At 48.1% G+C, this 13443-nt stretch overlaps 2 protein-coding genes across 3 annotated transcripts; one reads left to right on the top strand and one right to left on the bottom strand.

Annotated features, from left to right (window-relative positions):
* Nucleotides 1–2089: 2089 nt before the first annotated feature.
* On the bottom strand, nt 2090–4858 carry echdc3 (enoyl CoA hydratase domain containing 3). 2 transcript variants are annotated; one of them, XM_084447815.1, is made up of 6 exons: nt 4714–4858; nt 4342–4463; nt 4093–4190; nt 3790–3990; nt 3536–3714; nt 2090–3188 (listed from the first exon to the last, which is right to left on the bottom strand). In XM_084447815.1, exons 1-6 carry the CDS (start codon nt 4842–4844, stop codon nt 3143–3145), a joined length of 777 nt encoding a protein of 258 aa, XP_084303941.1. In that variant the 5' UTR covers nt 4845–4858; the 3' UTR covers nt 2090–3142. The 2 variants fall into 2 exon arrangements, with proteins under 2 accessions (XP_084303941.1, XP_084303940.1); XM_084447814.1 differs by having other exon boundaries at nt 2148–3192.
* Nucleotides 4859–6406: 1548 nt separating this feature from the next.
* Nucleotides 6407–9652, top strand: proser2 (proline and serine rich 2; the record flags this gene model as incomplete). Its single annotated transcript, XM_084447751.1, has 3 exons — nt 6407–6511; nt 7842–8142; nt 8277–9652. 3 exons carry the CDS (start codon nt 6407–6409, stop codon nt 9650–9652), a joined length of 1782 nt encoding a protein of 593 aa, XP_084303877.1.
* Between the last annotated feature and the right edge of the window lie 3791 nt (nt 9653–13443).

Below are 13443 nucleotides of genomic sequence, written 5' to 3'. Positions count from 1 at the left end.
AAAAAAATGAGGAACCGTTGGATTCCTTGGATCCTTGGAGTTCCACGCACTCTATGGCTTCATTTTCGGCCATATTGGATTTCCTGCCATGGTGGATTTTATGAAAAACGCTTTAAATCTATCTCCTAGTAATTTCACCAATCTGCATGAGCCTCGGTAAACACAATCTAGAGGTAAATAGCTCTAAGCAAAAGTTCCATATCGGCAAAAGTTAGAAAAGTAAAAAAAAAAAAAATTAGAGCCAGTGAAGATTGGACCGATGCGTGTTGGGAACATGTGACCCTGTACCCGAAGGGCTCGTTCGCTCGCTCGTCATCATCATGTTGACAAGAACAATGAAGGGTTCTTGCAGATCTACAGATTTGAGAGGGAGCTTCTGGATGCTTGCTCTTCTGCATCTTACTGTATGGGCCACTGGAGTTGAATAAAGCCACACACTCCTCGACAACACAATGTTCCAGTAACTCAGGAAGGTTCACAAGTTGACTGACCTCTGTCAGGTCAATCATTGCTTTGATTGCGCTCCACTCCATCTCAGCAGCTCTCCTCTTGAGTTCCTCCCCGGGCTTCTCTGTGAACGGCCCCTTGGCAAACGTTAAGCGTTTGCGCAGAGGGATGCGTGCATGGAGGGAGGTATTCTTACTGAACACCCGGTCTCGCAAGAACTTGTCTCCTGCTCTCCCACAGCACAGACTGAGTTGAAGTCCACAGTGAGTGCATCAGAGGCATGGCTGACTACAGTGCGGAGGGGGGGTGGGGCTGAGTCGAATGGGAAGGAGTCGAACTTATGCGTGCATGCGACCAGGTCTTGCACGCACTACCCATTACACCTCTTGGCTTCTTTTCAGTTGGCCAGGGTGATGTGAGCCACCCGAATCTGGCCCACACTGTTCACATTTCTGGAGGGCACCAGCAGCTGCTTTTCGTTCTAGAGGATGGAGAGCCAGCCAGACTTCATTTTGCTGCCTTTGTTCCCTGTACAGTCGATCTACATGTCCCAGGCCATGTTGAAGTAGGGGTTGCTCGTGATAGACTGAGTGAAGTCAATATGAAGGAAGGCGACCTGATCAACATGGAGTGTCAGCATTGCCCAGAAGTCCCATACCTATACAAATTCTGCAAGAGTGCATCTGTCAGGAAGTCTCTCCAGCAATCTGCCATGTCACTGGCCTCCACCTGGGTGAAGAAGTTGATGATGAGGCTCGAGGTCAGCATCATCCTCCAATGCCACATGAGCAGCAGTGTGGGATTCTTGGGAGGGACTGTCTCTCAGAATCTCAAGGTTCTTCCTTGTCTCATCAGCCAGGCTGGGCCTGATTCTAACCTTTACCAGCTGACTAATGAGCGCCTCTTACATGAGTCAAGCAACGCAGCCCCCTCTTGTAGGCTAATGCTTGCCTTTCAACTCATGATCAACAGAGCCCGACATCTCACTGGCCCATTGACTTCCATTGTAGCTGTGTGTGCCTGCAGAACAACTGTGGTTAGCTCAATACTGAGACGATCAGGGAACTTATAGTCTCCATGTGTCAGGTTCATGCCAGACAGATCAGGAATAGGCCCTAAAGTCCAAAATAGTAGGCTTATTCTTTAATTTAACAACCCCCAAACACCACATCTTACCTTCCCATTCAAAAGTTATGTCTTCACTCTACTGGATGGCAGCCATTTTTGATTTGTGTGTGAAAATTACGTCATAGTGTCAAACTGATTTCAGAATCGAAAATCCTCATGGTCGACTTGCGCGAAAAAGTATCTTCATACATGATTGTACTACATGTGCTCTGGTTCAACAGTTAATTTTTCAAGATGGCGCCAGCAGGTATTTTGGATCTGTCCCTCTGGCAGAAAATGCTTTTGGTGATTTCCTTTCAGAGAGGGTAACGGCAATAGAAAGATGGAATAGGGTGCTGAAGGAGTGGATAGCTACAGAACAAACGCAGAAGAGCTGGAAGCCTCTCTGGAAGTCTTCCTGCAAAACTACTGTGCAACAGCTCACACAATGACCGGTGTCTCCTCATCTGAATTGCTACGTAACAGTTGTAACAGTACGTATCACAGTTGCCTATGTGTAAGACTGTGTGAAATAAAAAAAATGAACAATGTAATGGCTGAAAAAAATACAACAGCAACATGACATGTGAAAAAACTGTTCTCAAAGAAACTGTCTAAAGAAAAGGGCTAGTTCTGTACTGACCAACTTTATTAGACAGTCTATGTAATGTTTAATTATTCTGATGCAGTATAGTACTGAGGTTGAAACAGTTACTTATAGAAATCTGTTATTTTCTGATTGTGAAGTGTTGGGAATACTTTGTTTTGCCTTAAAGAAATAGTATAGCTGCTACAGTCATGTTCAAAGTATTGCCACAACTGCCTCTTTTGTTTCACCTTTTGTTTATTTGAAATGTAGTTTTGATAATCTAGTAGGGAGCAAGTAAGGGGGAATGTTGTGTCCGCCACTAGGTGGCATAGGAGAGCTAAGCTTGGGTAAGAGAGGCAGAGGAGTTCCGGTAGAGAGAGAATGAAGCAGCATTCAGTGTTAGCTAACATGTTTAATCAAGTTAAGAGGAACCATTGCCTACCCCTTTCTACATATTACCAGACTTAACAGAATGCTTGAGCTCTTTCAGTTTATAACCATTTTTATTCATGCACTACAGTATAAACTGCATCAACCCTGAGTCCTAGCCAACTGTTGGTCATTACTCTTAGTGATGCAATTATCTCATAGTGAACCAGATAGTGTGTGAGGAGGAAATGTTAAAGCACATACGAAGTCGAGCACTATCTTTTATAATTTAATCAAAACAGTTCCCAGTCCTCTCTTGCCCCTGTTGGACAAAGCCTTCACACTGCTACAACACAATGCTGACATGATTCTTTACTTACCAAACACCAGTATCTAGAATTCCCTGACTGTTCAAAGTCCAGTCCGCTTCAGAGAGTACAGTCCCCAGTCGTCTACTTCCTCTCCTTCCAGCCCAACGGTAGACCCTGGAGCAGTGCTGTCACACAGTCCGGCTACCAATTAATCGTCAGTCATGGGCCTTCTCCACTCTGTTTGTCCACACGGGCTTCCTTTTCTCAAAGAAGGCCCGAATGCCCTCCTGACCGTCTATGAGAGCCAGGTTGTCCACCATCACTCTGGAGGCAGTGGCGTAGGCCGCATCACGCCCCTGGGCCATCTGTCTGAGATGAAGACGGGACATCATGAATGGCGTAGTGGAAAACCACCACATGCACAGTCCAAAACAACAATATTCCTGAAGGTCTTTACATGCCAGATTATACAGTAATACTGAAACTCAGCAAACTGCTAAATGTATGTAAAACACCTTACAGTATCTGTGAGACAATAAGGTTACTGAACTTTTTTTTTACATAGAAGAATATCTAATAAAATTAAAATCCTAATGTCTTCTAAGATGCAACTAGAAAGAAGAGGGGTTGAGTTCTCTGATGAGATGCAGCTGTGGGGTAGAGCATACGGAGTAAAACACACACACACACACAGACACACAGACACACACACCTATAGAAGGTAGCCTTGCCGAGGGCTACGACTGGCCGGCTGGCCTGACATACACGCCTGGCTATCGCCAACGTCTCTTCCTCCAGACGGTCCTCTGGCACCACCTTACTGACCAACCCGTGCAGCAGCGCATCCTTGGCCGAGATCGGCGCTCCTGTGAACAACATCTCCATGGCAACCTGAAATAAACACATATTTATAGAGCTGTCTTTGTGTGTGCGTTTACCTGTACATGTGTGTGCTGAGGTGTTTACCTTCCTGGGTACAGCTCTCCCTATGGCCACGGCTGGTGTAGAACAGAACAGACCAACGTTGACCCCTGGGGTAGCGAAGGTTGACTTCTCTGTTACCACGGCAATGTCACAACTGGCAACGAGCTGGCAACCTGCTGCCGTGGCAACCCCATTGACCATGGCGATCACAGGCACAGGGATGTCCTGTATCAAGGTCATAACCTGAAGCAACAAGGTGAGTGTGAGAGAATGGATGAGTGAACGAATGACTGTGTGTGTGTGTGTGTGTGTGTGTGTGTGTGTGTGTGTGTGTGTGTACCTCACCTCCGAGCAGGCATGAAAGACCTTGGTGTGGTATTCTCTGCCCTGTGTTGATGTCAGCTCCTTCAGGTCATGTCCAGAGGAAAATACAGGTCCCTTCGCTGCCACACAAAAACAAACAAACATGAACCTGTAGCTAGGAAAGATGGGCATCTGCTAGAGGAAAAACAAAGATGTCCTTCGCTGGTCCCATTTGTCACTACAGCTATTCCTAGAGGAAATCTGGTCTCTTGTTCACAGTAGTACTATTACCTGCTATGATGATAACCCTGAGGTCATCACTGTCTACGTCAGCCAGGATGTCCTCTCGCAATGAGTCCAGCATGGACAAGGACAACGCATTCCGCTTTCTGGGATTGTTGAGTGTGATATTCCTAAAAGCAAACACAGGTTCCTTATTAAAATAAAAATGATATAAAGTTAAATTATCATTACACATAATTTTTTATAGAGCTGCAGTAACATAATCTGACGCTCGACGAATCTGCTAACTACCTGTCCAATGCAATGCATGCAAATCCAGCTAACCTGGCTAGGTCATTCACCTTACTGCTAGCAAGTTTACGATAACGTAGCCTAGCTAGTTAGCAAAGACAGGCAGCAAATTCCTATCGTTATCCGAACCTTATCCCATTGCTTTGCTTTCTGACAGTCAGCGGCTCCGTTTGAGTTTGCGTGCTTAGTGAGTGTGTTCCTGTCAGAAGTGTCAACCTGGAGAGTTGGACGACTCGGCTACACAAGTTCATTCGAGCCATGTTTTTACAGCTCATGCTCTGTAACGAGACTGTTTTGACTTCCGGTCAGGGACTATCACAATAAAAGTCCTCAAAAGTCAACCACATTTTTTATTTTGGGAAAAGTGACGGCAGGGCAGCAGGGCAATAGTAGCTAGGCTACTGAGTTCAGTTGTGTATGTCTGTCTGAACTCACATCTTGTGCACGATAGAGCACATTATTATAAGGACCTGGAATGACTGAAGTCAGTCGCAAATTAATAGGCATCATGTCAAGATGTGACCAGTTGGCCTAAACGAATCTCCCGCAAAGTGAGCAAGTTTAACCCAGTTGATATGGGATGGTGGATATTATTAATTATTTAATTATTATATATATATATATATATATAACTGGAAAGCGTAGTGGGCAGTCTCACCTCTATGAAGCCAACACTGAGCGCGTTGGGTGGAGTTCTGTGCGCTGCTGCGCTCATGCCCGATCTGGAACTGGGGACGTGCCACACACTACGCACAGGGAGTCTGCCAAGTACGCTCGGACTGCGTGGACGATCGAACTTTGGTGAGGGTATTGATAATTTTTCTTTGTGGATTTTGTTTTTTTGTTAATTAATATGAGTGATGCAGAGGTAGGCTAAGTTATCCAGTGTAACAGGTTATCTTTCACTTTTTAAAGACTAACTAAAATAATTTATCTGACTCATAGGCTTCACGGCTCATCTATGCAATATGATATAACTTTTTTGAATAGCCCTATACAAGCAACACAATTTGGCCAAGAATGAATGTGAAAGACGCTCAAGTTGCCTCTTTACAAATTACCACTGGTTTTCAGAGCCCCAGTTTATTTAAAGGTCTTCAACAAGGAGGGATTGTCTGGTGGAGCCTGTTTACCAAGAAACATACCTGATCCAGAATAACTCGTCTATCAGCTTCGAGTCGTCGTGATGCTGTGCATAGGGCTATATGCAGTGACAGATCACAAAGTCTTCTGTGTACAGTGCGTGTAGGTAGCCTGCTTTAGAGTCAGGGACAAACTGGTTACATAGCCGCTGCTACTACAGGTGAAGGTGGAGAGAGGGGGAAGTCCTTTCTGGTGGGTACTACTCAGTCATGTGGAGAGGCAAACAGGACGACCTTTTTACATTTATGACCTTGATGGATTTGTTGAGATTATGACGGTTGGTTTAAGGGTCAGCCAGTTCGACATTTTGTATTTAATACATGTTAAAGGGGGGAGGGATGTCTTTTTGCTGAATAAGTGTGTGGAGAGAAAGAGAGCATATGTTTCTTCTGCAAAGTAAGTGAATGTACTGTGTCTGATAAGCTCCTGCTAGATCAAACACGGCTCAGCAATAATGTTGATATTTTGTAAAACACTTCATGCACTTCATTCTGTCCTACGACAGACTGTGCAAGTGCAGTCTTGTGGATTAGGGTGATTTAATTAACCATTTATGTTCATGCCCCCACCCCCTTTCCAGGCTTTCGAGGACACTGGAGTAGCTAGATGATTCTTCAGAAGGAGACCAGCAACGTTTCCAGACCCTCCATGACATGCCTCAACCTTTGACCCAGTAACCATGGACATCCATAGGCAGGCCAATCCTTATCCCCACTTTGGGGTCAACGGGGGTCACGATGATGCCCGTAGAAACTCCCAGAGCCGGACGAGGTCAAATATGAGTGTAAGAAACCATCAGTTAATAATTTATTCCCTCTATATCTCAGGTAGCCCTTTGTTTGCTTTATATTGTGATTTCATATAAACTACTCCATATGATAATATGACCGTGAGACGGCTTGGTGTTTTTGACTCTAGAATTGTTCTGTTTGGGTAGCAACTGTCATTTGAACATCTATAGACGGTCATGGCAATGGAGTTGTCATGTCCTATGTCATCTAGACCATCGTTGTAGTTCTTCTTACCATTCACCCTGACAAGGCACTACTGTGCTCTGTTTATACAACAAAGCAGTCAGAGGATGTTCCTTCTGTGTGTCCGTCAATGAGAAATGAAGAGTGGTTGAACTACTTAATCCTCTCGCTCGCCTCGGGGATGACATCCACACACAACAGTGAAACCGGTTGAGCTGCAGTTTTCTGCTCCTACATGCAACCAAAGTCGTCACGTATTGTCCTCCATCGCATCAGTTTGGTTTCAGCCGGGTCTTGTCGCAGGGCTGTGTGTGTGTGTGTGGGTGAGTGAGTGTGTGTGAGATGACTGATGTCGAGCAAAACAGGTCTTCTCTGTCACCACGTCTCTACATAAAAAGGCGAAGCATCCAGCTACCATGGCAACCCTGTTCACCATGGCGGTCCTGGAAGGACTGCCAGGCTATCTGGGGCGTCATCACGTAGGCTGTAAGGGTAAACGCCTGTTTCCTGAACCAATCGGGATTGAATTTAAACAGGCTGCTTTGACGCTCAGGGCCTTTTGACTCAGAGCATTATCTTGACTGCCACAGACCCAAGGGTGCAGTGGAAAAATCAATAGTCACCCTGCAGCCAAGGCAGTGCTGTTATTGGATCCCCCATTGTGTGGCATTCAGGGACTGTGGTCTGTGAAGAAGGCCAGGTAGAAATGTAGGTTGAGGGAGGGGGAGGAGGATGAGGAGGGCTGGTTGTTTAGGCCCTGGGGGCGGGGGTCTATTAAGCCAAGTTGAGCGGGTGAGAGGGGGTGGAAGGCAGGGGTATGGGAACAAGCAGCCCTGTGTTCTCTGTTCACTCTCTCTCTCTCTCGTGCGCTCTCTCTCTCACACACACACACATGTACAGTATGCAGAGACACACCTGTGAGAAACAGCATCCGGGTGGTTCGAGAGGCTCTCAGTGTGATTATTGAGGGGCAAAGGCTCTTGCTAAACCTGGCCAGATCTGGGTTTGGTCTATGTGGCCAGGCCGCCTGAGAAGGCGTCAGGGTGCGCTGTGAGATCATGTACGCTGGCAGCCATACAGTAACAGTAGGCTTGCCACTGATATGCCGCTTCACACTGTGCTCTCCATCGCCCCCTGCAGGAGGACGAGGCGTTGCAGTTCCTGAGCCAGGAGGAGCAGGAGTGCATCCTGTTCTTCGAGGAGACCATCGACTCCCTGGAGGAGGAGCTGGAGATACGGGAGGTGCCGCCCTCGGGGGGGGACACCTCCGTGGACGGGCGCGACGGACCCCCCGCCCTGACGTCCACCCCCAACTCCAGCGCTCCGCCCCACCGGGCAGACAGACCCGCCAACCCCAAAGACCAGGACATCATAGACCTGGTCCGACCAGAGCCAGGGCCAGCCCAGGTCAAAGAGGTGCCGATCAACCCAGCCGTGCCAGGTACGAGCACCCTGCCGCTAACAGCGGAGCCTGCTTTCCACCTTCACTGTAGATAATCTCCCGGAAATGACACCATTCACACCTCCCGACAGTGGGAGCGGAAGTTCACCTATCCGCCTCTCTCCCTCCTGCAGATTTCCAGAGTATGGCGGTGAACCCCGCAAGCCATATCGAGATAAGGCCAAAACGGGAGCCGGTAGACTACCTCCCCGCGGAGTACAACCCCCCCCTCCCCAGTGGCAGCCAATCAGATTCTGCGGACGACGGCGTCTCCTACCACCCGGTGGGCTCCGTCCCCACCCCCGTCCTCATCGCCCAGAAGATCGCAGAGAACCAGGGAGGCGAGGCCGCCAACATCATCTCGGCGTCTCGCCTTCGCCGCAGAAGCCTGGACTCCGACCAACCAGCCAAACAAGGCCCGCCCACCTCCACCAAACCCACCCGTTTCCCCGGCAACATTAACCTGATGCTGGGAGGCAACAAGGAGCAACACGGCCAATCGCTGACCAGCGTCAACATCCAGGAGAGGCAGGCCCAGATGCTGGCCAACCTGTCGGGGACGTCGCACCCTCCGGAGACGGCGGAGCCTCAGTCGACGGCGCTGCAGAAAGCCCGGAACCTTCCCACTCGCAGCGTGTCGTTCAGGGACCCGACCCCAGACAAGTCCAGGATGGAGGCCCTGTCCATGCTGGGCCTGACCAGAAACAGAGCCAAGTCCGGCGGAATGTCCATCACCTTCACCCCCAACCCCACCTCCGCCCCTCCGCCTGCCTCTACGCCAGCCCCAGCGGACCCCCCCAGCAGTGCCGGCGGTAGAACCATCCAGGTGCACCCTCCACCTCCAGAGACGTCCGGCTCTTCCGCAGCCTCCCCGCCCCCTGAGGTGGCCTCCCTGGACTTCAACAGTTACGGTGGGAAAAGCATCGTGGTCCACCCTTCCGCGACCTCCAGGAGCGCCGTTGCCGTCTCCGCCGGCGGCCATGATGGTAAGGTCCAGCCGGCGGGTTTGGCCACGCCCAGCGACTTCAACAGCTACGGCGGGAAGTCCAAGGTCATGACTTCCGGGCCCGTGGTCACGAGTGACCTCCCGGACATCCTGGCCTCCCATAGAGCAGTGCCACCTCCAGCCTCCCCCCCGGCCTCCGCCCCGGCCCCATCCAAGCCAGACGCCCTGCCCTGCGAGCTCAACCCCTACGGGGGCAAGACCAGAACCGTGACCCCCTCCTCCGCGGCACACTGCACCCCGGATGTCACCACACACAGCCCAGCGTGGACCTCCAGATCTCCGGCGCCCAACCTGGCCCCCAGGCCTCCCCGCCCCCAGGCTCCAAGCCCCCACCGAAAGATGTCGCTGGGCTCCTCCCCAGAGGCCCGGAGGAAGTCCATCACCAAGTCGGCGCCCTCCTTCCGCTCCCAGGGCATCACCGTGCAGTTCTCCGGACGGGGGGCGACGGACGAGTCGCGCAGGGAAGCCCTCCGGAAGCTGGGACTGCTAAAGGAAACTTCCTAACTCCGGGATACCTCTCAGCTCCCCCCCCCTCTCCTCCTCCAGTCTGCTACCTGGTGGACTGAAGGCCTCTGGGGGCCTATTAAAGTGTGTGTGTGTGTGTGTGTGTGTGTGTGTGTGTGTGTGTGTGTGTGTGTGTGTGTGTGTGTGTGACGTGGCAGGGAGACTACATTAGACAGCCAGAGTGAATGGAGCTGCAAAGCCGGTTGGTTCGCAGTTCCTGGCCAAACGGAGAACGCTGACAAACGAGTTTGACATGTCGCATGGTGTGGTGGTACACACATACACACGTATACACACACACACCCTCATTAAACACACACATGAGCTTATATAGCTTACACCCTCTCCCACAGAGCTATTTATCCCTCCCAGGGCTATCCTGACTGTCAAGTCTTCTTTGTTCTCCAATGCACCGTTTCAAGTCTCTACATTGCCTATGAATCAAGAAACTCTGTATACCTCTATGCTACTTTGAACCAATCAGATTGAATAGAGGAGCGTTCAAGAGCGTGACACGTTGTGTTGAATGTGTTGGACGCTGGCACATTTGGCAAGGACGGACATTTTTTCACCTTGATGCCACCCACTCAGCTACTTGTGAGGAAGCCTACTTCTTCTCACTCCCCAAAAGAAACGGATGTAGCCGATGTCATTGGGTTACTCCGTATAATCGACGATAATGTTGATATGTTGAGCGGGTTAATAAGTTCATCGTGATCGTAAACCATCTGTGAAGTCTTACCCTGTCTGTCACCCGAGACCGCACTTTTTGATTGGTTTGTTTACCGGCGTATTGTCACCTGGGGCCTCATTTATCATTGTGGATACACCCTTTTTCATTTACACCTGATTTTTGCACTTGCTTTTCTCCGCAAATAATGTGATGTATCATGACAACACTCAATGGTAAATATTGTGTATATATCTCACAATATTTCCCATTGAGTTTTGGCATGATACATCACATTATTTGCGGAGAAAAGCAAGTACAAAAATCAGGTGTAAATGAAAAAGGGTGTATCCACAATGAAAAATGAGGCCCCTGGCAGGTTCTGAAGAAGTGGGTGTCTTGTATAGCTGCATCGCTTACCACCATGAGCAGAAAGCACTTTTCCTGTCATTTACATGTATATCGATGGTAATGATCTGTGATAAGCCCATCTGTATGGTGCATTGATTCTAGTTATGTATGCATACACAGCCTTTAGTGCTACATTTGACGGGTATACTAAAGGTAGGTCACCAATCCCACTAGGGAAAATGAAAAGCGATTAACCAAATAATTTTATATTTTAACAAATAATGCTCTCAGAGTTACACTAATGCCTCTCACATGAGATATATTCTTACTGTGCCAGGCTCTACCTAGGGAATACTATCTTGTAGGTGTACTGTAATGTAGCATGTGAAATGGCGTCTGAGCAATGGTAGGCTACTTTACTGAAAACAGGCCAGAATTGTTTCTTGGAGAGGAGTGATCTGCATGGCCATGCTACTGTAGCTACAGAGCAGTCCGAGGGGTATTTATACCTCACAGACTTTTCCTCCCACACAAAACCACACACTATGTGGGTTGACTTTTACTGCTTGGAACAAGGAGGGGTTGAGAGAAGTGATATTCTATAGGAGATGGGTGAACACATGCTGTGTCCAAAACACAAACACCACAGCCCACAAAATCCAGAAATGTTTCTTGTTCAGTCCCTCTGTTGTGGATCGACATGCTGTTCTTGCATTTATAATGTTATTTAACCGTCATCATAACCAATGCTTCTTGTTCATTTGCTTGTCTACCTTGTCATATAACCCTGTAATAACCCTGTGTGTGTGTGTGTGTGTGTGTGTGTGTGTGTGTGTGTGTGTGTGTGTGTGTGTGTGTGTGTGTGTGTGTGTGTGTGTGTGTGTGTGTGTGTGTGTGTGTGTGAGAGAGAGAGAGAGTGTGTGTGATCGAGAAAAAGAGAGAGATGCATGTTTGCGTTGATGGCTGAGTGAAACCTGTTTGTCCGTTTTAAGTTGTTTTAATTTGTTGTGAGGCTCCGGTTTTGTAGTTATGCTACAGTCTTGAAGTGTACTGTATAACACATGAATGTGTTACGGTGCGTGCACACATAAGTAATGGTAGTCACATGGGTGAAATGTTTGTGACAGACTCCGGTTTTTGTAGTTCATCTACAATATCTCTTGAAGTATCCAGTGTAATAGTTCGATGGACATGTGAGTATGTTTGTGCAGGTGAAATATGTGTCCTTTGACTGTTTTTATTAAGACTCCGGTTTTGTAGTTAATCTACAGTAACTCTTGGAAGTATTCTGTACACACACACATATGCACAGACACACACACACAAACGGGAAATGTATCTACAGTTTACAGGCCATGACAAAGCAAGAGGCATACATGACAAAAATGAAAATGGTTATAGTTAGATTTTTTTTTGACACTCCTCCAAAGTTGCTGCTACTGTATGTTACATACAACAGCTTGGTTTGCTTCTTTCTAAACGCTAACGTCAATTGTAGTGTTGTTCAGTACGATAATGCACTCTACATGTACCTACTTCCTGCACAGTTTCTTGTGTCACTAAATAAAGAGAGTAATATACATGACTTCAGTTAAATAGGAGGTCTGTGTTATTCTTAGCAGGGCATTTACTATGGAATGTGAAAAGAGAGTAAGATTACTAATAATGATTGACCATCTCTGGGGAATAATTCACCATGGTTTAAACAACTGGTGAAACAACAGACCAGTGAAACCTTTGGAGGGATCTCTCTACAGTCAACTGTCCCTGAATGTCCGAACTATTTCTTTTGTGTTCAACTGTTATGGAGGACTGTTGGCTGCATCTACCGTCTTGACCATTTCTTCATTTCAGGTTAGATGGGAGAAAGAATATGTTTACCGGTTTTTCAGGTCTACCAGTTACTGTAAGCAGCTCTACGGACAAGCTGCCTGTGAACCAGGCCATATGCCCTGCTGGAAGCTCCCTTAGGGCAGCTGGGCGCGGTACCGCTGCCTGCCACACGGGACTGAGCAGCCTGGCTGCAGGTCACTCACTCCACCCAGCTTCAGCACAGAACCTGTTGAACCCAGTGTGTAGCATGATTGTGTGTATGTGAGATAGAGTGAGAGAGAGGAGGGAGAGAGGGAGGGAGGGAGACAGAGGAGGGAGAGAGGGAGGGAGGGAGACAGAGGGCACATCTGGCACCTAGGCATCTTTAAGTATGTGATTGAGGGCAACTGAGGCTAGAGTTTTCATGGTATACGCATGTGTGTGGGCTGAGCTGTGTTTGTGTGTGTATGAGCTCTGTGCATTTGAGAGGAGGTCCGTGTGCAGGAAGTGAGGAAATGAGCATGTTTGTGGCCTTGTAATTAGAGCCAGATAAACAGACACACCCTCTTGGCGCACCCTCTCACACACAAGCTCTCTGCGCCCCCCCCCCCCCACACACACATTATGATATAGCATGATTGGGTAGATCTGCCAAAACACAGTAAAAGGGTTTAAGGCTGAGTTTTGAGTCACAAACAGACTTTATTGGAACACAGGCAGAGTGGCTAACAGAGCTGGTGCAAGGAAGGCCCATGCAGTAGAATACCGAGTATATCTATCCATAGGTTCAGACAGACAAAAAGAATCAAACAAGATATCGTCGTCACTGAGCTCGACACTCAGGAGGCCGCGCACTGATAAGTATCTTATCCATTTGTCCCTCCCCCCAAAAATAAAAGCTTTACCACGTTACGGCACACAAATCCAAATCAACACACTTTAATATCATTAAAATAAT

This window comes from Borostomias antarcticus (genome assembly GCF_949987555.1).
Source record: "Borostomias antarcticus genome assembly, chromosome: 13".
NCBI lineage: Eukaryota > Metazoa > Chordata > Actinopteri > Stomiiformes > Stomiidae > Borostomias > Borostomias antarcticus.
This window is presented reverse-complemented; position numbering and strand designations above follow the sequence as displayed.

Excerpts from the sequence above, each read along its gene's own strand:
- echdc3 (XM_084447814.1), bottom strand. The coding sequence starts at position 4,844 with ATGGCTCGAATGAACTTGTGTAGCCGAGTCGTCCAACTCTCCAGGTTG. Across the intron at positions 3,991-4,092 it reads TCTTTCATGCCTGCTCGGAG|GTTATGACCTTGATACAGGA; the intron begins GTGAGGTACACA and ends TTGTTGCTTCAG. Across the intron at positions 3,715-3,789 it reads GGAGAGCTGTACCCAGGAAG|GTTGCCATGGAGATGTTGTT; the intron begins GTAAACACCTCA and ends TGTTTATTTCAG.